Source organism: Corvus moneduloides, chromosome 3 (genome assembly GCF_009650955.1).
Source record: "Corvus moneduloides isolate bCorMon1 chromosome 3, bCorMon1.pri, whole genome shotgun sequence".
In the NCBI taxonomy this organism is placed as follows: domain Eukaryota; kingdom Metazoa; phylum Chordata; class Aves; order Passeriformes; family Corvidae; genus Corvus; species Corvus moneduloides.
In genome coordinates, this window is record NC_045478.1 from 82977552 (window position 1) to 83003215 (window position 25664).

Sequence of the window (25664 nt, forward strand, 5' to 3'; positions counted from 1 at the left end):
TTTTTTAAATAACATCTTCTTGATGAGGCCTGTTTTGGGCAATACACCTCACACAGTTAAGCCCAGGAGTATACAGTGGTTTCAGATACCATTTTAGAAGTAATTTTTATTTTTCCCTCCTATCTCTTTATAGAAAATCCTGTGAGAAATCGAAGTCCCTGCTTTGTAATAAACTTTGGAATTATGTTTTTATTTACTTGCTATTAACTGAATTCAGGAGAGGGGTTTACCACTAAGAGCTGATAGCTACTTTGATGAACTCTCTAACTGTGACTTGACTTTAGCCCAGGATGCACTCACAGACTGGGGGTAGAGGAGCTAGGGAGAATATTTACATATTTGTGGGAAATTAATAAATGATAATGTTATCATATGCTCACTGAACTTGGCTATGAGTTAACTGACAACAACCATAAACTGACAGATGTAGTGCATACTTTTGTCCTACTAGAATTTTTGGTATTGATTCACTAATCCTGCAAGACAGAAGTCTGAAATACATTTTCTTTTTTACTGTACATGATGTGGAAACATGCACACATACAGATAACTCACCAAGTATTTGTCACATGAAACACTGATTTTTTGCAATACTTTCAACAAAATATTGACTTTTAACCTTATTGTCCAGTGTTCATTAGAGATGTTTAGAATTTGTGTAAATCAATAACTGCCACTGAACAAAGATCAAAGTCCTATAAAATCAACATTATGCAGCACCAAGGTCATACGCAATTCAGAACAAACTGGAGAGAAAAGATTATTTAGATTCTGTAGAGGGTAGGGAAGGAAGAAACTACTGGAACTGCCTGTTCCATATTGGCCAGTTAACTGAATTGTCACGGCTGCTTTATCATTCTTGCCTTCACACACCAAGTCAGCGGTCTGAAATATTAGGAATGATGGGACATTTCAATGCAATGTATATAAAAGAAGCCATCAGTAAAGCTGCTAGTTTTATCGTCCTTTGGTCAGAACTTGGTTTGCTTTATATTCATTCACCGAAATAATTTTCTGCTCACGGTATGATTTAGAGCTTTCTGACACCGAGGAGAGATTTATCAGTTGCGTACTAAATAAAGAAACAAAAACTCCAACTGAACGAAGACTTTTCCACTCCCTCCAGTTTTGCTACTAATACAATATAGCAAAATAACAAGTCCTCTCCTCCAGAAATTGCTGGATGTTAATTTATGTTAAAGAGAATACAAACTAATCTGTTATTCATGGGAGCCCAGATGACATGTAATAGACATCAACTTGTATTTAACTGGTTTTTTCCCTTGCCTATGTATCTACCATCTAATATCATACAAACATGAAGATTTTATTTTCGGTAAATTTATTAATATAAACTAAGCACACACACTCAGGAATGCCAAATACATTCAAAATGTTTAAGAGCTGCACACCATTTGAGCAGCTCTCCTAGGCAGTTTTGATATACCTGAGATAAGTTTGTTGCTTCAGATTTTTTTCTTTGAGCACCATGAACCTCTACCTCGCAAACACAACAGAAGCATAAGCAATGCATTCTCCAGTCATCCACATGCGAAGATCTTACCTAATACACCACTAGGTTCAATAGGGTACTCAAGGATTGATGTAGCTGGTGCCAGCGTGTAGGGGTATTCATATGGTGTGTAAATTAAGCCGGCCTCAGGTCCGGGTGGAACTATTGCAGCGGTGGGATGAGGAGTTCCGTTTGGCATGACAGCGGTTTGTATTTGTCTGATCAAAGGCATTATGGTAGGGCCAGCTGGCGTAGGAGTACGCAGGGCAGCTGGTGGGAGAACAGGCGCAGGCCCAGTGATAATCCTTGGAGCCTGGGCTGTTGCTGCAAGAGAAAAGGCAAGGGCTGCTACAGTAAGCAAAGAAATTCAGAGGAAAGTATGGAGATAGCAGTACAAAACGTGGAAAGAATGGGAAAAAAGGGAAAAAGTAGGAAAGAAGAAAAATAAAAGGAAATCATTAGTACATGCGTTGATCACACAGTGCCAAAGCACACCATTCAAATGCAAACAGCTTTCCATTTTCCAGTGTGATTAAGTATGAACATGCAAAATAAAAAAGGCATTGTAAAACAGTGAGGTAGATTTCTCAAACAGGTTACACAGCACGAAAGCTCCATTTAGACCACATTTCTTCATTTATGCTATCAAGACTGCATGAGACTGAGATGCATGCAGGAAATACAAGGAAAATACTGTCACAATCAAATACAGAGTACAAAATTTAGTGCATCTATAGAGTCCACAGACATTCAGTTATGCAGAGCTGCTGTATGAGTCTAGAGTTTTTATATGTCTTAAAACTGCATTTAAACATATACACAATTCCCATTTCCAGGATCAGTGAAGTTGAAGATAACCTAGAAACATGAATCGGTCCTGTCCTACTCTAGCATGAATAAAATAGGTTTAAATTTTATTTCCGTATCAAATTTCACCAAATAAGATACTTCCTTTGTATTAGAAGTTCACTACGGCCTTGCTTAAGTTAAAGAAAATACGCAGTTTTTCTGTTTTAGTTTGGTTTTTTGTTTGTTTCTGGTGGTTTTGTTTGTTTTTTGAAGTGATGCTAGCACATTTCATTAAGTGTTATTTGAAGCTCGTTGGCACACCAGATGAACAACTTAAGCCCTAGCACATCTGCTGGTAACAGTCAATCTTGTGGTTATAATTTCTATTATATTATAATCTAGGGTTATAATTTATGTATTTCTATGCACTACTGTTGATCTCCATTGATTTAATTAAGTCACAGGTGTCCTGAAAAGACAAATGTTGCTCAGATTTGAGACTGGTGCATTTTTTAAATTGCTTTTATTTTTTAAACAAAAATGCTCAGATAATTTAAAAAAGGCACTCAAATGTTTTTACTTCCTGTCGTAAACAGAAATAAACCAGTACAGCTTCTACATCTTCGACTTTTCAGTAAAATCAAAACACAAAGAGTGAAACTGTCTTATCAAATAGTGAGTATTAGTGTGGCAACACCTAGTCAAAAATTAAATAAAAAAATTCCATCCTCCCACTTACACTGGTACAACAGACCAATGGGAAAAGACCAGACAAAGAAATTGCTCAAATGAATAAAAAAATTTCTGTGCAAAAGTTTGCATGAATTTAAGCTATTCTGAAAGCTATTTTACTCATAAATTTGTAATAATTTAGAGACTACCATATATTTAAAACTTACCTAGCTTTAAATTCACAGTGTTCATTAGGGCTGAAAGATTTACCATTACCATTGTAGTGGTAAAAGCCCTTGCTTATGTCTCTTTTCAAATCAGAATAATTACACTGGTGTAAGCACTCTCAAATTGACCTAACTGCATTCCAACCTTTAAACATATTCAACATTGAAACGGGGACTGTGTGGAGAAACAAATTTGCAAGTATCAGTAGGTCCTTAGTGAAAAGCCTGATTTAACTGTGCTTACATTTGACATCTGTATCACAGCTACAGCAAAAACGTACTTTTGAACAGCATCAGCAACTATATTTTCAGGAGGAGAAATTAGATTTTTCAACTGAAGTAAATAATTTGTATCACACAGAATAGGTATATGCTTTCATTAGTAGGTGCGTGTAATTAATTTTCAAGTGTAAACTTGTGCATACATGCGTTTGCAAAAGCATCTTCACACAAATGTAATGGAAGTAATCGTAAAAATGGCTCATTACATCACTGATCCCTGTGAACTCAGCTGTGAAATCAGTTGATGAATTGTTGGTAAAACATAACATTGGGGGTATACATGCAAGCAAGATGAAAGGAAGGAATATAATACAGAAAAACGTATCCTGAATATCTGTAACATTTTAAAATTAAATCTCTAAAAACAAAAATGCAAAGGAGTCAACTGTCCTGTATATGCTTTATGGAAAAAATGACCATAAAATAGAAGAATCCGACTTAAGGGTTGAGGTTTTTTATACCATATATTTGTAAATATTTCAACCCATACATACTGGTAAAAAAACAATGGGGCAAGAAACAAGCTAAAAAAATCCCCAAACTGAAATAACTTCTCCCCCAAAAATCTTTTGCAACAGCTACCTACAGTTTTGTTGGGTTCTTACTGCCTTCCATTCTCCAGCGTAAATTGCCACTGTACATTTTCCAAAGGTAGCCTTAAGATTCAAAACCTGCAAACACTTCTATGGCATTGACCCTTGAGCTTATGACATGCTTACGTGATTTGATGTTGGCATCTCTGTAGGTGCCATTCAGAATTGCAAGCTCCATCAGCTGCATCTTTTTAAGGCTGTCTTCTCCTTCTGCCTGCGTAGGAAAAAATGGGAAGAAAGTCAGGATTATGAACTCACTAGTGCACAAGATGTAAGTGACCTAGAATAAAACTGTTCAAGTTTTAACCAAGCAAAATATCTGCTTTCCATTAGTCACAAAAGCAGCAAGCTTTGTCAACTTTTCCATAAAATTAAGTGGAAATTGCCTGTTGACTACCATTAAGACTTGTTGACAAATATCTTAAAAGAGTTTTGAAAAAGGTTCATAACATAAATTATAAAAATTAAGGATGAAATGTAAGTTATGTTTGCTAGAAATCATTTAAGGAATTTTTTTCTCAAATACATTTTCATGTACTCCTAAAGGTATCTTTTAAAAAATTGTATTATTGGGCCAGAGGAAGAACAGAAATCACAAATTTTAAGCACAGCAATTTATTCTAATTTGCTCCACTGTAGTCGATACTGACTACTGGGAGGTGGAGCAAACAAAAAAATAAACAACAATCTCTAGTAGCTTTCCAGACAGGATATTGACAACTGCCCTGAGGCTGAATTCCTAATTCTGGCACATGTAGATGTACTCTGATGAGGATCTAACTACTATTTACACAGCATACACTACTCTTGGTTTTGCTTCAATAAAAACTACTTCCCTGAAGTCACCTACTCCATTGGTATTGTGCAGGATGCGTAAATATTAAGAAATGCTCACTTTTTCAGTTAATAATGAAAACATTTCTAACCATATAATTTCATTTTTAAGACCACAGATCTTCTGATCTGTCTTTCCAGAAATACTACCATTTGTTTAGTCTACAGTCTATCGAGCAGAAAACGTGATTATGACATAGGAAACCCAAGAGGGATGGTCAACATCTACTTTAATGTTAGGTTACCACCTTGCCTCTTGTATGGCATGCCACTGCTGAAATTCCTAAGTCAGATGCATAAAAGAGCAGCTTTCCTGTGAGCTGCATTGCATTCTTCCTTTGCTAAACTGGATTTCTTGCATTTTTACTTATCTACTCGCACAATATTTTCTGGATATTTGGAACAGCATTTTCCATAACAGCTTGTTATACATACTTTACTCCCAAACTATGGATTAGTGATTTACTAAACTCCGAGACAAAAACAGTTTTCAAATTTTATCTAAGCAAATACAGTACTTATTGTGAGATATGCGACATAACCCCTTGCAAAGGTAACTTTTAGCAGCTGATTTTTAGCAACAGCTCAAAATCAACATGGTAAGATGGGTCAACACTGAATTCCTTTCAAATGTCAGAAATTGAAAGTCCTAACTGTAATACTGAGGACTTGCATAAACACCAAGATTACCACACAGTAAACATTCCAAATATACTGAAAGTTAAACATTTTCTTTATATGTTAAATACTGTATGACAGGGCAAGCTGACATTAATACTAAAAAAGTAAATACACATTCAATTACCATCTTAACTAGAAATTAATTGTACTGTTTAGTACTGAACCATCCAGAAATGTCAGACACCATAGTCCCATATACCCTTTGGAATACAAAATATGCCGATTCTAGCAATCTTAACGTGACACAGAACAGATTTACAATTTACACGCAAAATAATTTTATCTTCTTTTTTTAAGAAACAGTTTTTCCATTGCATCTTTGCTGGTAAATTACCTAGGAAATCACGACACAATAAAACCAACTCCAAATCTACTTCCCTATCCAGAGTTCACAAATTCTTGTCATTCTGGGTATACCTTATCAAAGTTATTTTAGCAATACAGAGTTTTTTAATATAGTGGTTAGTCTTTTCCCCTTCCCCCATAAGTTATACTTTGTTATTTGCTTTTTGTTTGCATTCATGTATTTATTTATTTGAAAGTGTGTAACAAGAAAACCTCCTCACAACGTCAGCTGCATCTCCCATATAGTTCCATTAATGTTACTAAAATTGCGCACTTCCTCCAAACAAGACCTTCAGGTGATTGATCTATGCCATTAAAGACTCTCAGTAAATGCTGAATATTACATTCCACTTGCTGGGATAATTTTAGTAACCCTAATCCCAGATTTTGCACCACAATGAGTATTTCCCAATATAACTATTTGTAGGGTAATAATTTTAAGACAGAAAATACTTTTACCCTTTTGACATGGTCAAAAGAAGGAGATATAGGTCTAAGTAATCATTCTTACTTTAACATTTTCCTATAGGTCACTACTGCTTTCTATTAGAAAAGATGTTGCACAATTATTTAGGTTTTACAAAGTAAATTTATTAAAATAACAGTGGACTTAATCAAACAAAGCAGATCAAGTCCTTTGATTTTTGAGATTTACTTCTCTAGACTACTCAACAGTTGATAAATTTTTCTTCTTTTAAACAGATTCCAAAACACAGCTTAAGATTTTCCCTTAAAAACTGTACCAGTAAAAAAATCAAAGATGCAAGATGTGGACTTGCATTACCAGACATCAACACTGTCTTTTGACTTCCGGTACTTTGATTTTTAAAGCATTTATTAGATAGAAAAAAACCCCCAACCCGAACAAAAACCCAACCCCACCACTTTAAAAACACGTGTAATGCTGGCCACAAGGTCATCGTTCCGACTCCTCCCAGAAGATGGCACTGTTTGTTGCACAATGCCATCTCTGCGGGACATGGGTGCTCAGCACTGCTTGCACCACCCTACCAGGGCTGCTCAAAATCCTGCCAGCCCCTCGCACCCTGAACTTGGAACAGTCATTTGCCGCCTCTGCTCAAGGTGAAATCACAGAGGCGGCCAGGACCACTTGGGACATGCTGTCATGTCCTTCATTCTCTGGTACCAAGTTCTCCACTTGAACATCCTTCACCAATTGCCAACCCCTCAAATTTCCAAGAGCTGCGACAGAGCAAAGAGCACATGTTTTTCCCTGCCCTATCCTCTCGCTTCTTTGCTGACAGATGATCAAATGAGGCACATGAGATCTATCTTAGCTCCAGGCATTCCTGCAGGCACTCTCTGTTTAAAGCAAAGAGAGGTTGCATCAGGGATACAAAGGCAATCCCTAAAGGGACAGTACATTACCTGTACAATAACTGCAACAAAGCTCAGTCATTTGTACCAAAAGGAAGCTACTTTGAGCAAACATCAATAAGGTCACTTAAAACCAGATTTGCATTACTAAGTTGAAGCTCAAGTGATTGACTCAAACCTCTCATCCTCTTAAATCTCCAGTGCTTTCCTTGTATTGTATCATGTACAATATAACATGCAGATTAAAAAAAAAAAAAAGCCTTAAATGGTATCTTGAAACATAATTCTTTAAATGTAAGCAACTACTTGCAAATGCTCACTGCATACAAATAGGGAAGAGATGGAAGCAGTAAATCCTAACAAAGCCAACTGCACACAGACACTGCTGGGTGCTGTTCTGTGAACACACAGCCTGTAACTCCTCACAGTAGCTCAACTCTACTTCGGCTAGCAATAAATAGACCTAAAGGAGACCAAATGCCAGTGAGAACTATCATTTTAAGTAACTTGCCTTCTAATCTTTATCAGTGTAGGATTAATAGTTGCAAGGCTCAAAACACGAGTAACAAGTTCAACCTACATGAAGTCTCTGGGAAACACTTCCTAAAAAAACACAATTTCAAACTAAGTAGACAGTGCTGACCATACAAATGCCCAGTTAAAACCACAACTGTCTCCCCTACTTTAGACAATACTGACAGTTTCACAAAAAAAAAAAAGAAAAAAGAGGAATGCAGTTTATTATATAACTGCTATTAGTAAGAACTTGTTTCATGTCATGAAATGGGGAGCTCAGATAAAACACTCCAACGAATTCTTTTCATTATCAATGCCCAAGCTATACTTCAACCTCAGATACTCCAAAACCTTCAGAAAATCCCTTATTTTTAGGCACTAAAATGCCTCTGATTCTCATGTGCATACAGTGTACCCTGAAGAGTATCATACAGTTTAGCTTCTTATTTATACACAAAACATACATACACTAGATAAATTTGTTATCCAGGTGGAAGAGAGACAGGCATGCAGACTCCAAAGGTAAATGCCTTCATTGTGCAATGTCAATGAAGGACTTCAGCAGATGACAACAGTTTAGAGAGATGAAAGGTGGACTGATAGATTCTGTGTACAGTCAACTCTGAGACAAATTACAGTGGAGAAGGAAAGAAAGATACTATTTAAAAGAAGGATCAAGTAGCAGTGTTTAGGATAGAGCAGAGATCCATAAGCTAGCATCCAGTGGAGACGGTCAGTGGCCACACTGCCCTGCCATACTGCTGCCAGACCCAAAAGGAACATCACTGCAGCTCAGGTAATTCAGAAACCAAACAACCCACTCACTTGTGCCATAGCTGGGATACCTTGTTCTGACAGAGCTTCTTGAGCCTTACAGTCTCATGTACGTAGGTCTCAAAATGTTCTCTGATTCTCATTATTACCAGGGCTGGAAGGGAAGGCTTTCAACATATCTCTACAAACACAGGTCCATTCCCCATATAATGCTCAATTTTCTTTTAAAGTAACTGCTTTGGAAAATATAACAGACACAATTTTTTTACACATTCAAAACAAATATATCCTCATATTCAGGTGATGTTAGTGACTTTCACTGACAGTCTAGCTTCCCAATGTCATGCATTTTGGATGGTATCTTTGCAATCCTGTCACATCCCTGTACTTCAGCTGAATTCTCATGAACTGAAGTGAGCCCAGCCCTAGGAAAGGCTGCAGACAGTTTTATTATCCTGCACAAAATGCAGCGAAGTCTGGCTTTGGGGACCAGTCCTTCATAAGCTGTTCCAGGGCTGTCCTCTCAGGCTCAGAGCACGAGCAGCAAGTGGGTAGAGAAAAAGGTGGCAAAGCAAGACAATGGATAAATCAGCCAGGAATAACAAAGGCCAAAAACCAGTCTCCATCTTCCCCTGCTGGCTGCACCAGGCCTGTCCCACCAGGTTCATGGGAAGAATGACCAAGGGCCTCAGCAATGTCACAGCACCAAAGAACACTCGCCTTCCAAGCACCTCAGCAACCTCCCCTGCAGAGCGGCCACCCTGCCTGCTCCACACCACTCCTTGTTAAACAGAAGCTTCGCCTTTCCTGCCACCCTCGGGGGGAACTCCTCCAGCTACCTAACATTTTGTCCAAGTCCATACACCCTTCTACACATTTGCTTCAAGTAGAGAATTCTTCTAATGAACAAGAATAAATACTTAAAACTGTTCCTCAAATAGAAAAGTAATTTGTAATTGCCACATAAAATAAACATAACTTTTCTACTACCTGGAAATACACACATTAAATATGAAGACCTTAATTATTCTTTAGACTGCCTATCTGCATAGTATAAGCCATCTACTATTTACTACTTTAATATGAATTTTGGTAAAACACAGTATACCACTGAAATATTTTACTGTCATTGATCTGATCCTACTTATCCAGGAGGCAGTGGTGCTCCTCAAGGGTCTGTCACCCTGCCTTCCCCAAGTCCCCAGCTGCTCTATATAGCCAAACAGCTGCAGCTTGGAGGCTTGCACTGCGACACTGGCTGGACTCTAGGGCTCTAGAATGCTTTTATCTCCCTGACAAAGAAAAATCTTCCACTGCAATTCACTTGTAGATCAGTAAGTATTCCTAACATACCATGCGCCAGTCAAACAGTCTTAACACATGAATGTCTCCATTCAGGGACAAAAACCTTCCATTCATAATTTATAAACAAAAAAACCTTACAGACATTATACTACCAATTCCTAGACGTACATGTATTAAACAAAAAAACAGATCTGAGCCATCAATATATTGTAAAACATACTACAAAGGCTAAAACACATCGGAATTTTGACACTAAAGCATAAATGCTTAAAATCCATGTTTGGAAGGTCTTTTTTTTCCATATCTAAGTTGCTGAAAGTGATGTATCTATAGCAACAAAATCCTAGACAAGACGACAGGTAACTAGATGTAAAAGAAAGAAAAGATCTTTTTTACTGTGAATGGGAGTACCTCAACTATTAATCAGTTACCTACTGCAAGAGATTAGATTTTATTTTTGTAAAGGCTTTTAGTTCTGGTAAATTACTCTATTAGTCAGTATTAAAGAAAACATCTCATCCTCCCTTTCCCTCAAAAAAATCTGGCAGAGACCTTCAAGTTTCCCATGCCCAGAATGTAAATATTGATAGTTAGAAGTTGCTAGTAAACATACGTAAAAGACTTTCCCATCCTTGATTATGCACTTCTGAGGGTGATGGAGCAGAAATCCTACATAATAGGTTTGTTTGTTCTGAGGAGAATTGGTCAAAGGGGTCTTTTCTGTCAGAGTTTGGCAGCTATTCTTATATTAGAGGAAACTTTCCCAAATACTTCTGAGACAAAGACTTCCAGACCAGCCATGTTTCTCAGAGTCCTGTATGCCATCAACAATACTACGGCACTGAACAGGTGGCAAACTATAGCTCGGTTATTTCTCTATTTCCTTTTCAACACTGACACACACTGCTATGGCTATGAGGACAGGCAAAGATAAATTAGCATCATTATTTCTTCTGGGCAACAGTCTGCTTATCTTTTTCAAAGCAATCTCTCAGTTCAAATGATATGCAAAGAAGACTTGTGCTGCTTCACTTGACAAATTCATTGGTCATAATGTTAAAGATACACTAGGGGGAAAAGGCATCCTATCTTTTTACACTTCCCGTCACCTTGTCCGACATATTCCTGTTTAATCATGATACTTGGCTTACCAGTAATACTTCTGAGAGTCCTTATGCCCTCCCTCCCTCACTTTGCATTTCTGCACGAAGGAAATACAGATAAGGTACAGAAAACCAGCACGAAGCCTGTTTTCTAAGCCAGACTGAAATAACCCACCAGTGGAACTCAGAAGTTTGCTTTACCATATATCCTCCCTAGATATTAGTAGTTAACACACTGGGATGGGGGGAATTTTGCTTGACCTTAACAGGTCAGCACTTCTTTACACCAGATGTGATGAGCTCATATTTAAATCACAAGGTTTTAGGCTTTGAAGGAAAAAAAAAAGGTTCCCCGGATAAGGTAAATTAGACCCTCAACAATACTTACTTTAAGAACTTGCTTTTTGCTTTGCCTTTTTTTTTTTTTTTAATTATCATTCCTATTTTCCTTGCACCTCTGTTTTAATGCTGTTAATAAAATCTGTGATAAGAATCTCTATACACCACACTGGAGAGCTTGAGCAATTCGAAAGCTCCATAACAAGAATACATCTTTCATGATACACATATACACATTAAGCCCCAAAAAATTCAAAAAGAAAGAAAAACCCCATTGTTACAGTACATTCTAAAATGTTTTTAAAGGACAGAATAATACTGAGATATGTTCAGATTTATTTGCAAGCACAGACATCTGCTGATATTTGTATTAAGATTCAAATGAATATCTATCAATCTAAAGCCATCTATGCAGTCTAAGGCATTAGACCTATTTTTAGCAACGTGCAACCCCAGCTTAAAAACTTTCAGAGCTGAACACTTTACTTATGGTATTTCTAGCTTTAGAATGCTAGACATTCAAAATTCCTCCTCACTGGTTAGTTTAATTCTGAAAACAGCAGTTAAACTATAAGCACGCTGAATGAGACAGTACCAGGCAAGCCTCTTGTACTAATTTCCCACATATGGCTCTACCAGCAACATCTTGAGTTCCACGAGCATCCTAGGAATCTAAACAGAGCAGAATGCAAACACGACCTATATTATGCAGGTCTTTATTCCAGCGGTAGCCTTTGGAACAGACTGAACAGTGCCAAAACACTCCGACAGTGTTGACACATTCCACTTTTATCAGGACAAATTCATTAACCCATCATGAGTTTTAAGTAAATTATGAAAACAATTTAACCAATATATGCTACAGAACGATCTATGATCAAGGTGGTTGTTCTAACAGGTACAAATCAGAGGCAATTGCTAGAAATATAACAATGGAATGATTAATTAAAATATTTACAATTAAGTGTGGCCTGACCTGTAACATTTATTTTCCCTCTGTCATCCTAGGAGGTTTCTATTCAAAGTTTGAGTTTATACATTCCAAATAGCTGTAAATTGCCCTGAACCTCAAAGACGCCTAACTCAAATACTGGAGTGGGTCGGGACATGGGGGGCAAGATGGGACTGGAGACATGGAGGAACCCTATTTAAGGGTTTCAAAACTAGTATTTTGTTGTGAACTCTAGAGATCCCAATGCTACATAGTTTTCTTTCCAGCTGTGCTAATGGTTTAGTACATAAACAAAGCCTTTCATTTTCAAAATGGCACTGAAATATGACTGTGTGTTTTCATATGGAAAACATGTCCAGTATGTTTTGAATCTGTTCCCATCCAGAAACAAAAAAAAAAAAAAAAAAAAAAAAAAAAAAGAGAGAGGCAAGAAAAATGACATTTCATATCAAATTTAGTAACCAAGAAAGAATATGACAAGTCTCTCTCTTTAGAGCAACAGAAGACAACTAACTGCTGGTGACAAGGAGCACAAAGACTGTTGCTGTGAATTAGTACACATCTTTCAAGTGTATCTTCTCTCATGTGTTTCATTAAGGACAGGACTGAGGGCTGCACACTACCACATGGGAATTCAAGCTGCAGTAGTAACTTCTAAGACATTTTTATCTTCAGCATGGGATGTCCTGAAAATGTAATACTGACTAACAAAATTAACTAATTTATTACAATATGGAGTAAACCCATGAATGTTCAGGCTTTTCCAGTTACAAAATGTTAGTATTCCAGGAGCAGTGGTCTTCTAATAGCTTCTTCAACTGTCACACTTACTGCTCAACTCACATTTTCAACAGAAATCATGACAGCTAAATGTGATAGAAAAAATTGTTTCTGCATTTCACCTACATCCCCTTTGTAAAATATTTGCTTAAATTTTTTTTTTTTCAAAGTGACTGTTTTCTGCACACACACCACCTCTAAGGTCGAGGTATGTAATGACTGTTACATGCAGAACTTTATATAAAGCCATCATCTAGAGAAACAGTATTGTCTTAAACTTAAGATAGACAAAAATTCAACCAATTTAAGTTGTACATTTCTAATACAACTAAGGAAACAGAAAATTGGAAGTTTAAAAGGAGATATGCACTCACTTTATACTTGCAGTAATTTTCAACAGCTGCTAACAGGTGAATGAATACTAAAAGTTCACAATTACCCCAACTGCTTACATGTATATGAGCAGCCCACATGTGTCTCATGCACTTTTCTGGTACTCTAATACTAATGTTTAAACACTGTTTAAAAACCGAAATCAGCTCTTCCATAAACACCACAGATGCCTCTCCAGTTCTTGAATTCTCAGAGCTGATGAAGTCCAGGAGAAGGGTGTGATAGTACTCCAACTGGCCAGTCTCCTCTTGTATGGCTGCTAAAACCCACTTTCACACAGCTTAAAAATACAGAGAAGTGAAAAAACTAATTGTGTGCATTCTCCTTAGGGGCCAAATATGTCAATCACAGGACCTTCCGTTGGAAGGCTCGGGCTGCTCGAGGCAGCGTGTTGCTAGGGAGAGGGCTTTCTCTGCTATTTACTGAGCTTTCTTTTCAGCTTTTAGAGACCGGCCAACCCTTATTTTCCACAGACAGGAGCGAGAACCGGCGCTGCCTGGCAGGGGCTGGCACAAAGGGCCTTTGAGGAGTGCCTCTTCCCCAGGGAGCCACGCCACTGCTGGGCACACCTGACCACTCACCACATCTCCTCCTCCTTCAGGCACAGCCCCAACCTGCGGCTACCGCCATGGATGGATGGCGAGTCCCTGCCTCAAGGAGGAAAGGCAGAGGGGAGCCATTCTGGCTGGTGAAGGCTGCCTGAGGAGCCTGAGCCGCACACAGCAGCCACAGGTGTGTGAGCTGTGAGGTGTCCATCACTTAGGAGCAGCAGGCAGCAAAGCACAGGTTTGATCACAAACTGACAAAAGGCAGCTTTTTGACCCCAGCCAGCCCTGAACGTTTATTCGTGCTGTCACTTAGGAGCAGAGGGAAGGCACTGAAGTTCCTCCTATCAGTTTGTATCATTATTTTGTTTCTATGTAACATAAATTTAGCATTAAAAATACTTTTTAAAGCCTTTTAAGATACTCTCAATTAGCCGAAATATTTTTGATATCCACAAATATTACATAAAAATATACATGCAAGAGATTTTAATTTTTTAATCAATTCCTTTAATCTTAGCAACTTTAGTTACAAAAGATTAGTGGATTCTCAGTAAATCATGAAAATCATGCAGCATACTTCAGTTTCTTGTACCTATTCTAGAATAACAGAAGTGAGGGTATTTTGACTTTTTTTAATGCAGTCACAATTTTCCAGTATAATCATCCAGAATAATTCAAACATACACAAGTCTTATTTTAATTATCATAGTTCTTGGGGAAAAAAACCCCATGGAACCTGAAGCTGGAATAAGCGTCAAAGAAAATTAAACCAACTTCATATTTGAAGATATTCACCTTTTGGGCTTTGGGATATAATCACATACCTTAAGATCAGTATTTATCATCCAGATTTTAACAAATAAGAACCACCTAATTTTCATAATGTAGTAATATGAATTCAGTTTCTTACAATATTCCACTTTGTATATGAGATTTTATTCTGCTATGTTTTAAGACCAAATTACAAATACTTATTACTGAAAATAGGGGACACCAGCAGTAACAAAAATTTAGTTTTGAAAGTATGACTAGTGTTTTAAAAAATACCCCTTACATTTTGAAAAAAGATACCAAGTTGCAATAAAAATACCTTGCCGTTATCCACCAATTTCTGAAAGAAATTTGTATTTCAGCAAGCTATGTTTATAGAGAACTTTCCTAAAACTTGTTAAATTAAAAAAAAAAAAAAAACAAGCAAACAAAAAGCCCCCAAGAACAACTAAAAAAAACCCCAATACCAACACCCTCCCCCCGCCCCACTTCCCTCCCCCACTAAATAAAACAACAGTTTTTATAAAATGTGTTTTCTGGAATCTGCAGAAAAACCTACAGACTTTTTTCTCCCTTCCCAAGATTATGCAGATGCCATGCATAAATAACAAGTCTGCCAGTTTTGTTTTTGGGCCATGTTTCAGAACTCTACCTTTCCCAAGCAAGCATAGGCTGTGACAGCTCACATACGGAAATGAGACCATGGTATAACAAACATCTTCTGTCCAGAAGGTACTGGGATTATGAGGGACCTGACTAGAGACTGGCCAAAATAAAGGACTAGCTAACCCATTTGGAAAATCCCTAAAGAAATTACTGACCAGGACTTTTTCATCTCTTTTTTTCCTAAAATCCTACATTACCAGAATCAACTAATTATAATTTATTTTCTATATAATAATTGAGCCTACATGATAAGACAATTAAGTTCTTTAAGTATAATCTTCTGCCCTAGAATGAGAGAAGTATGTATCAGGCCTATCTTAAATAATTAATTTCACCATTCTTCCCCTCTGCTCTACACACTAATTTAAAAATCTGCCTCCTCAGCAGACACAGACACTAAAGTAACCATTTAACAGGATTCACAGTATAAATTTCACTGCAAGTTAAAGGCTATACTGGGCCAGAAATAATCAAGACTTCTGTGCTTCTCTTTGTTGCTGATCATCACATGTTTTATAGTGTTGCATCTGAACAGCTTGCTACAGACTCTGGACCAGATATTACACAGATAAACTTCATTTAATGGTTTTCCTTTTTCATTTTCTAAGCAGCTGGGTACCTGAACAGTGGCTGAAACAAACTGCAGCCACTGAGCCATCCTAGATCAATGCTGCCATGTCATGCTCAGGAAACCATTCTTGACAGGATACTCCTGCAGTATTTCTACATAGCATCTCCCTTGTACCTTCTAACGAACCTTAAATGCCAGATGCATATTATAGGACCTTTGCAGAGAACAAGCAATGTCGGTATTAAAAATATTAATCCACCCTAATAACACCAAATTGTTCCAGTGGTAACTTAATTTCTTCCCACACACTTCCTACCAGTACCTTGCTCTTCACTCTCACTCTGTATTGTATTGATACGAGATTTCCACCTGCTTTCAGAATGATCCTTGAGTCCTGTTGAACAAGTAACACTTTACCATTTCTAGATTTCTGACTCAATTCTTCACATCCTTCTGTCTAAATCTGTTTGAATATTGTTCAGACACTCTGGTTCTCTAAACATTTACTGCTCTAATCCAATTTTTAGAAGAAACAAATTTAGACTCAGATGTTAGAAATATAGTTAGAATTAAACTTCCAGAGACTGCCAAATTGTACTTTTGTATTTCAGCAGACAAGGTGCACAACCATAAGCAAAAGCAGCTTAAAATACGTCTTCTACTACAAGATAAATCACCTTAGTGATTCTTAATCTCCTGAGCCTCAGAATCTCATGAATATTTCAAAATAATACCTAAATTCACACAGTCGCTAATTTTATGGACTATATTCTTATACATAGCACTTTGCAGTAAAAACCTCCCTTAATGTGTGTAAAAAATAATACATAGGAAAAAAAATCCCAAACCAAACTCATAAAAAGTCTATTTTAAGCTTTCAGTTACAAGACATGGCTGAAAAATTAAGAAGTGAACCTAAAAAGTGATGCAAATTTTTGGACACTGAGAGTAACTGAAGAATATTCATTTACTGAGCATTAATGGGAAGAGACAAATGAAGTTCTTTTCCTTAGGCCAAGGGAAATAAGGACAACAGTGGTACAAAAGGTGTGAAAAGCAAGGCATATAATTCTGAAGCGATTCAAATAAATGGATAAATTAATGGAATTTTCTTTCAAGAATGTGTAAAAATAAGTTGCTGTGCATCAGTGCATGACTGAGTTCAAGAAGCTAAGACTCTGCAAAACAGAGGATGGAATGGGAATCAATCAGATGGAAAACTTAGGGAGAATAATTTCAGAGGAAACAAGTTCAGACAAGTCTGCCTAGCAAATACAACAGTCAATTTCAGAACGTAAAAAATTAAAATGCTATTCTTAAGATTTTTTTCCCAGGCTACGAATTAGTTCAGGATGACTAGGCTGAGGTTTTACATTGCTGTCGAAGGAGTCAAGAATTATTTTTCAAGATGTAAAAAGCCTCTCAACTGGCACTCCTGTGGTACTTTAAGCCAATTTAGCTAGTGGCGGTCACAGTCCTACTCTCTCATCACTGTTGCTCTCCTGCACCCATCACTGAACCCAGGACTGAACCATGCCAAACTGCTCATCTGGCAACACCTCTTTTTTTTTAAACCTGTGTATTTTTCTGCCAGGTTACAAAACGGGAAGAGCTCAGACTGCAGACTCACCAGTAAGGGAGGAGAGACTGATGGGAGCTGACACCTCAGTGTGTCAATTGACTCAGTTCCATGTGGAATCAGGAGTCTTAGTTTTGCTAATTCTGAAGACCAGCAGTTTTCTAACTGAAAACCACCACCTGACAACTAAATGAATTTCTCTTCATATTAAAATATTTAATTTCATTTTTCTTATTCCTCATTCTTTGACAATTTTTTTTTTAAAGTTTTTGCCCATTTCTTTACTTACAATCATTCTCCTTTCTGTCTTTCTTCTCTCTCAATGCCAACCTTCAGTGGAGAAATACTATTACAGCTTCTCTTGGCCAGCTGTACTGATCACACTCCTCTAGCAGTTACCTTAAACTGTGAAGTATATTTTCTCCATCTGTAGATCTGCTCATCAGGAGCAATGGCTACAATCTCAACCATTTACTTAATACTCCAAGTATACACATTCATATTTTGGAGAGATCTTTGACCTTCTTTGGTATTTGCAGTCCATGTTCTAAAAACACTGAAAATAACTAATTTCAAACCTCTTTAAAAGCATCATCATCCTAACCTGGCAATTCTTACACCTTATACAAGCAACTTTAAAACAGTAGCAGTTAAATAGCATAGCCAGTACTTACGAAACTCCATGTTAAGAAACATGGAGTTTGCATGGTTTGATAGTGAGAGGACTCTACAAAAATCAGTTTCCTTATTGATATTTTTTCTTTTTTGTGTATTACATTCTTCTATAGAACTACCTTAAGTGAGAGCTGCTGATTTTCTTTAGCCAAGAATTGTACAACTTAGACGATGCATTTTGTTTTCATGTCTCTGCATGCAATGTTAATTTTAGCGTAAGAGTATATAAACACTCTTCTGACCTGGAGTTCAGATACCCACAATACACATGCTAAGAACCCGCTCCAAAAAGTTTACAAGTTAGTAAGTGAAAAAATTGTAGAAGGAAACAAACTGTTGGAATCTAAAGATCAAAGGCAAAAGTAACAATGCCCCAGCAGATGCAGAACTAAACGGAGACTGAATAAAAATACTTGCAAGAGAGGTTATTAGAAAAGAGGGAGTGCCCAGAGAAGAAACAGCTGCTATCCCCACTGGTCTAACAGCATGCACATTTCTTTGATTCTCTGGATTCCTGGACCAGCAGGAGCCAAGAACCCTCAAAATATAGCAAATTAAACACAGAGAACAAGTACTTTGCATAGCTTCCCACTTCTTCCCCATTATGGTATTCCCACCTTTTCTGTGTGCACATCCATGACACTTCCTCTGTGTTCTCCAGTGGTGGCTGAGACATTCAACAAGGTGATTTACCTCTCCAAAAACCCCAGAAAATTTGTGAGTTACTTTTCTAGCACTTAGAAAAATCTGAAAAGTGTTCATTTATTATATCCATCCACAAATTAATTAGCCTGCAGCTGCATTCACCAGTGAAGCAGAGAGCAGACTTTTGCTTTCAATATGAAACAACAGACTCATGACAACTCCTGAGAACATACTTTTATCTGGAATCAGATTCAGAACTAAGAAGGCCCATCTCAGTTTTACATAAACCCAGACTTTTTTCTGTATGCCATATTTTAGATGGTAAAACTATAAGGTTTCTCCTACACTGCTCATGAGGTAAAGGACAGAATACCCTTCAAATGAAATATCCATCGTCTATCAGGTAACTTGCCTGATGTATGTTTTCATATACCCTGGAGAAGGATGTTTCTGATGTGACCAATCAGTAAGTTTTAGGTTACGAAAACCCCTCATTAAAAAAAAAAATACAGTGAAATACTAGGCAGTAATGCCCACCTTCCCCTTTCACAGGTATTGCAAAACTAAAATCATACTATGTAGCCCAGATTCAGTTTTCTGTAATTTTAAAATATCCTTATCTCAACATCTGACCCGGCCAAAAAATCCTGCCAGTTTAATCTTTTCCTGCACTCCTACTGCCACTTATTTTCACCTCAGTTTTGCAAGTCAAGCAGAGAGGAGAAGAGGAAGAATGCACAAGATGTAAAATAATATAGGTCCCAATCAAGCCTCACAACCTAGGGAACCAAAATTCTAAAATGCAGAAAAAATCCGAGATTTTGAAATCTGAAAACTGTAATACCTTTTTATTTTTCCAGGTTTTTTACTGCCTGATTTCTGTAAATAGCATCAATTTGCAGAGCTCCTGTAAGGTATTGGAATTAAGGACGTAAGTGAAGCACTCAGTTCAATCTAGTATCCCTAAGAGTCGTCTGAAGCATTGCCTTTTCTACATACTTTTTTTAATGCTCATAATGTCCTCTAATCATTTAGCAACCCTCTTACAATACAGAGTGTAGAAGGTTTCATAGTTTCAGTTTCTCAAGCCACTTCACACTTAGATAATACCTTTAAATTTTGCCTTCCAATATTAACTCTTTTAAGAAATAATAAAGTATGGGGGTGGGGATCAATTCTGATGAAATCAATTCCCTGACGGTATTTCTCAAACTTTAAATGAACAGTTAAAATTCTGAGTATTAGTAAGAGTAAATGCTGCTCTTGTTGTCTTCTAATTTCTTTGGAGACATTTCTAAAGTTTCACAGAAACAGGACCCTGAGGCTACCAAACAGCTTCAGCTGCATCATTAGTAACAGTTCAGGAATTTGTTAGAACTTAGCACCTGTTCAACCACTGAATCACCAGCACAAATTTACTATTTTCTTTTTCTAATTCACAGGATTCCTGCTAGTGATGTAAGATTATATCAAGGAGTTCTAACCGGTTTTTTATGGCTTTAAACTAAAGTTAAAATTGCTGCCATTACGGCAGTACTGCCCTCTTTTTAATTAGTTCCACCGCCATATCCTAATAGTCATGATGAGTAAAGATTTGAGATATGTACTCCAAAGGATCACAAGGCAACATTTAAGCCTTAAGCTATATAACTGATATAAATTATTTTGGGGAAAATATTGCATACTGTTTCAAGTATGACATGTCCTTGAATATACATTTTTAAAGCTATTATCAAAATATTCAAGCACGTATAAACTTTCCTATTTAAGTTACCCGATATAAGCGGCTAGGAGAACATTAACACATGCTTCCAAACAAGCGGTGCAAAACACCGGTCATCAGTTCTTCCACAGTCTACTACAGCTGACTTCTCGAGCCCAACTGAAGGTTAAACAAGCATAAGTGATGTTCATCACTTGAGGCACTTGTGAAAGCACCAAGTCCATCTTCTCACATTTCAATAGCATCGGTGCTGACAAAGAAGTCAGCAGGTCAAAGCCCAACTCCCTTTAGAGAGAAGGCAGGCCTGAGCTGGGAAAACATTTACATGTGACCCAAGAAAAAAAAAAAAAAACAACAGTTTGAAGGGCCATAGGACCTTATTTGTTTTCGAAAGAAACCTCAATGCCCTCCCTCCCCTTTCAGAAGCAGATCTGACAAGTGTTGTAATAAATATTACATGCACAGAGGAAAGTTGAAATCAATAGCAGGTTAATGTTTATTGAAACAATACAGAGAACCATTTATAATAGCATTACTTGAAAATAGATCTAATCTAGCAAAGGAAATTCAATTTATGTTTAGAGCAATCAGATTTTGCTTTTTACTCCGGGGATTTGTTGCAAACTATGTCTCTCAAAATGTGCTTACTGTACTGTATTTAGCAGAAACAGTTTAGCCTTAATAAGCTGATAAGTCTGCAAGGGAGCATGGATCAACTTATTCTCATTAAGAATGTAAGCAGCTTTCTAACAGCCTTCTTTGCTGTTCAGCCCATGCCAGAGAAAGCAGGGATCTCTCCTCTAAACCCCGTAATTTACGAGTTTCTTCAAACTCGCCAAATTGCTTTAAGTAAACGCCTCTTGTATTTGAAAATTCCCATGGCAACTCATTTAGTTTGGCAGGAAGGCAGACCCAAATTCAATCCTTTTATCCTCCTGCTAAACCATTACAATGGTAATTCTGCTCTGACACTCTGAAGAGACTGCTAATTACCGTACTCGGGTCCCCAGACAGATTCCCCATTCAGATTAAAATGGCTGTGCACGGCAGAGAACAGCAGCAACACCTTTGTGTACAGGAAGGGATGTACTCTCACATTACGGCTTTTTACAAGAGAGGCTCCAAGACTTCGAAGACAAAGCATCTCCTATCCACTAAGTCGTGCAGAACAAACACTGAGGAAGGCAAAAAGCCAGCTGCATTGACAGCGAAGGAGACAACGGGACCACTAAATTCGGTGTGCTGAATACTGAAGATACTTAGTCACCTCTCAGATGAAATTAATTAATCTTGTTATTGCTATTATATACGGCATGTAATAGTCTAAACTAGATATCAAGGAACTACATAAAATGCTACTGAGTATTGTGTCATTATACTCCACGTGCAAGAGCCCGGTCTCTCTGTCATGAGAAAGTCTCAATTTTTAAAAAGCCACGCAGGCCCTTTTACAGCGTTATCTATTTTGAGAAGGGGATGTGAGGATTTTGTAGCAAAGCTTTTTTTCCCCCTGTCATTTTTAATCGAGAAAATGCGAAGGAAACTAATGACTGCACCCTTGCTCTTTTGCCCTAGCTGTCCCCTCTTTCACTGAAATGTAAACAGCAGCTCAATGCTGAAGAGAATAAACATTTGCTGTCTCTGGACTAACAGTGTATTGGAAAGCCTAAACCCTGGCTTAACTCATTCTTCTACAGCAAATAAAGATGGTGGTCTGTCCTCCCAAAAAAATTAATTTTAGTCTGTCTTGGTCATACCACCACTTCTTTTGGAGCAGGAACACCCACAGTAAACATTACAACAACTTTTCTTCCTTTCTCCAGATGGAAACTTACCAGAACTAGCAAAGAACTAAGTGCACAAAAGTAAGGCACATTCTTAGAAAGTTACTCAAAAGGGAAGGAAGCCAACTTTTAAAATGTTCGAGAGAGAAATCAAGCAATGCATTTAATTTCAAAGCGTATCGTCTGATTTCTCTTTTAATCTGAAGTGAACAGCTTACATCTCATACTTTTTCTTCAAAAGATGATTTTAAATTGTGCATTAGTTTGATTCATAACATTTGAGAAAGTTAAGCTTTCACTTAAAAAATTACTGAGGTATTCTAAACCTACTGCATATTTGTTTTAAGAACAGATTTAGTTCTAAAATACTATATGCAACGGCAAACAAGAAACCCAAAGACAATTTTATCACGCAACATTTCTAATGAAATGCAGCCGTACTGTTAAGAACATCATTAAAGTGTAGGCTGACTCATCTAACAAAGCAGTCAGATCCATCTGGCCCAATTAGTGAAGCAGTCTACAACTTCTACCAACAGGAAAGTAAAAAAAAAACAACCTAAAAAACCCCAAACAAATAACCCCACAACAAAACAACAACAACGAACCAACCAACACCACTACACACACACAAAAAAAAGCCCAAAACAAAACAACCCCAAAAAACCCCTCATATATTGCTCCATCTGACCTTTACATGCAATTCATTCTGTGGTTTATAAGGATGCTGGTGAAGTCAGGACTAGTACCAGAGGTACAATCAATCTAACAATGTACTTTAATCTGAGAAGCAAGGAGCATTTGAGATAAAACCATACTGGATGCATTAATTATGCCTGCCCATATATCATACTTGCCAATTTTATTAATTTTTTAATTAAGTGCCTATTGGTGTTCTTGATAAGGTCTTCATATATCTGTAGAACATTCAATGCATACCTACACTGCAGCATCTTACACTGCACATACAGTGTAAATTTACTGATGTATTACATGTGAGACACCACCTACGCATATTGAATGCAGTATGGTCCCAGGTACTGCATACAAATTCCTCTACAGATAAATGTCTGCCACTCCCATCCTCCCCCCAAGAACAGTTCAACTTCAAATTTCAACTACAGAAATATCGCTCATCTTCACTTAAATAAGAATTAGTGCCTGGTGTTATTACTAATACTTTAATAAGGATAAAATGTAATTTTAATTTTGTGGTTTCTGGCAATATTTTTACATTTAAGACTGTACTATACACTTGTATTTGGCAGTTTACAAATACAAAGAAGCTCCTTTGCCTTACTGTGATGGTAACACAGACTACCACCCACACTTCTTTACCTTGCTTTGCCATTTGAAAACAGTTCATCAGTCCAGCTGGACAGCATCTGAAATCACTATATGGGATTCATATTTTGGATTGCAGTAAGTTTGTTCTTTTGTTTTTTTGGCTACCCCATGAGCCACCAGACAACAAAAAAAATTTTGGTTTCCATTTTGATTATGAAAGCATTCACTAGAAACGTTCTTTATCAACTGAGCCTTATTACCAACTGAGCCCCCAGTTTTAACCCTTCTGAAAGCTCTTATTTCAACTGTCTAGGATACAATATATTGTCAGTCTTACTGGGGAGAGGAAGGGGCATCTCAAGAATGAGAAAACCCAACTGGTTTACCTAATGATAACCAGCAAATAACACAGCAGAAGCTTTTGTGCAAGTACATAAAACTGTTGAGGGTGAGGTCTGGATGTTAACTGGAGAGGCCTAAGTGACAGACTGGTTCAAATTCGATTTTACAAATTCTTTTCCCAAAACATCTTTCAGAGGAGGCTGCAGGGCTCAGCAGTGATTCAGAAATACCAGCTGCTATGGTTTCCTGAAAGCAATGTATTTTAAATGAGGCAACATATAACAAATACTCTGGAAGGTAGTGGAGAGTTCACAGAAGCAGTTTTGGAAGTAGTTTCCTATACTTCCAAAAGCAAGTGTGGATAGATTAATGAACCAAAGAACTGTTCTTGAGCAAGGTCATCACTACTGAGATGAGAAGCAATTTCACTCGCATCAGATCCTTCAGGATTACAAGAGTCTCTCCAAGCAGGATGATACTCTGGGTTCAATACAATTTTCTTCCTTTTGCAGAACTCGCATGTACACAGAAAGGACAGGAGAACCGTGCTCTGGCTAGCACCCCTAAGATGTTGCACTTTGGGTATCAAGAGAAAAGAAGAGCTCTGCACTGCACTAAGTACTTGTCATAGGAAGCAGAACTGAGACTTAAATCCTCATCAGACGTATTTATACTTCTGAATCAATGAACACCGTCACAAGTGAAGGCATAGACACATATTATCAACCCGCCTTTTCCAAGCAATTACATGGAAAAACTCTTAAACCCGGCTTTTAGATGGTGCCATTTTTTGTCTCTCTTAAATGTGGGTTATGTGGCAAACAGGACAGATACTGTTCTCTGCCATAAATGCAACACACCCACGTGCTTTGGAGAAAAAGAAACTTTTCTCACCAGAAACTCAAAAATAATCCTGACAAAGTTAAGGGAGTATAGCCATAAGCCTGAGGTCAAAGACAGGAAAAGAACTGGTCTAATCAGTCAGACATCTAAAGGATGCCACAACAGTAAAGTGAGAAGGTAACTGTATAAAGAAGCACTGAAAGGATAATTTGGGAAAGAAAAAAAAAAAAAGAAATATTCTTCTCCCTCAGAATCCACAGTACACTCTTATTTCTATGCTTTGGAATGTAATATTTACTTGTTTGGATTGATACCATATGCTAGTAATACAATTGTTTTAGAGCAATATGGACATGTTTAATTTCTATAAATACAACTACGTTTTTCCTGAAATTACTTTTTTTTTTATCATAAGTAACAGGCTGGTAGTCTAAAGTAAAAACTCAGATTTTCTACTTTTTACATAAGCTTCCCTTGAAATACAAGCTTTTTAGAGAAGCCAAAAAGTCATAAATTTACTGGTCTTATGCCAGTTAAGGTTCCCTGCTAATCAATTGTTTTAATTAAACAGGATTCTATTTTGACATTTCTGTGAAAGAAATTAAAGAAAAAAGCAAAGCTTATTAAAAAAACCCCAAAGTGATTGACATCAAAACACCAAAAGGAGTAATTGTTTTCTCTTTCCCCTCATGATTCTAGTACATATCTCCATCAGAAAGAGGCTACTGAATCTAGAAAGAGAAGCCATGCCTTAAATCACAAGTGCTTTACATTAAATGACATGGAATCATATA

General features: G+C 37.3%; 1 protein-coding gene across 13 annotated transcripts in view; it reads right to left on the reverse strand.

Annotated features, from left to right (window-relative positions):
* QKI (QKI, KH domain containing RNA binding) overlaps nucleotides 1-25664 on the reverse strand; it is a 157702-nt gene that overhangs the window by 16344 nt on the left and 115694 nt on the right. For 7 of the 13 annotated variants that reach the window (XM_032102463.1, XM_032102462.1, XM_032102459.1 and 4 more), the window contains 2 exons: nucleotides 4203-4290; nucleotides 1565-1861 (listed from right to left, as the gene is read on the reverse strand). In XM_032102463.1, the coding sequence (XP_031958354.1) occupies nucleotides 1565-1861; nucleotides 4203-4290 (385 nt within the window). Of the gene's footprint in view, nucleotides 1-233; nucleotides 240-1564; nucleotides 1862-4202; nucleotides 4291-25664 lie in introns of all 13 variants that reach the window. The other 6 variants (XM_032102461.1, XM_032102466.1, XM_032102470.1 and 3 more) reach the window with 3 other exon arrangements.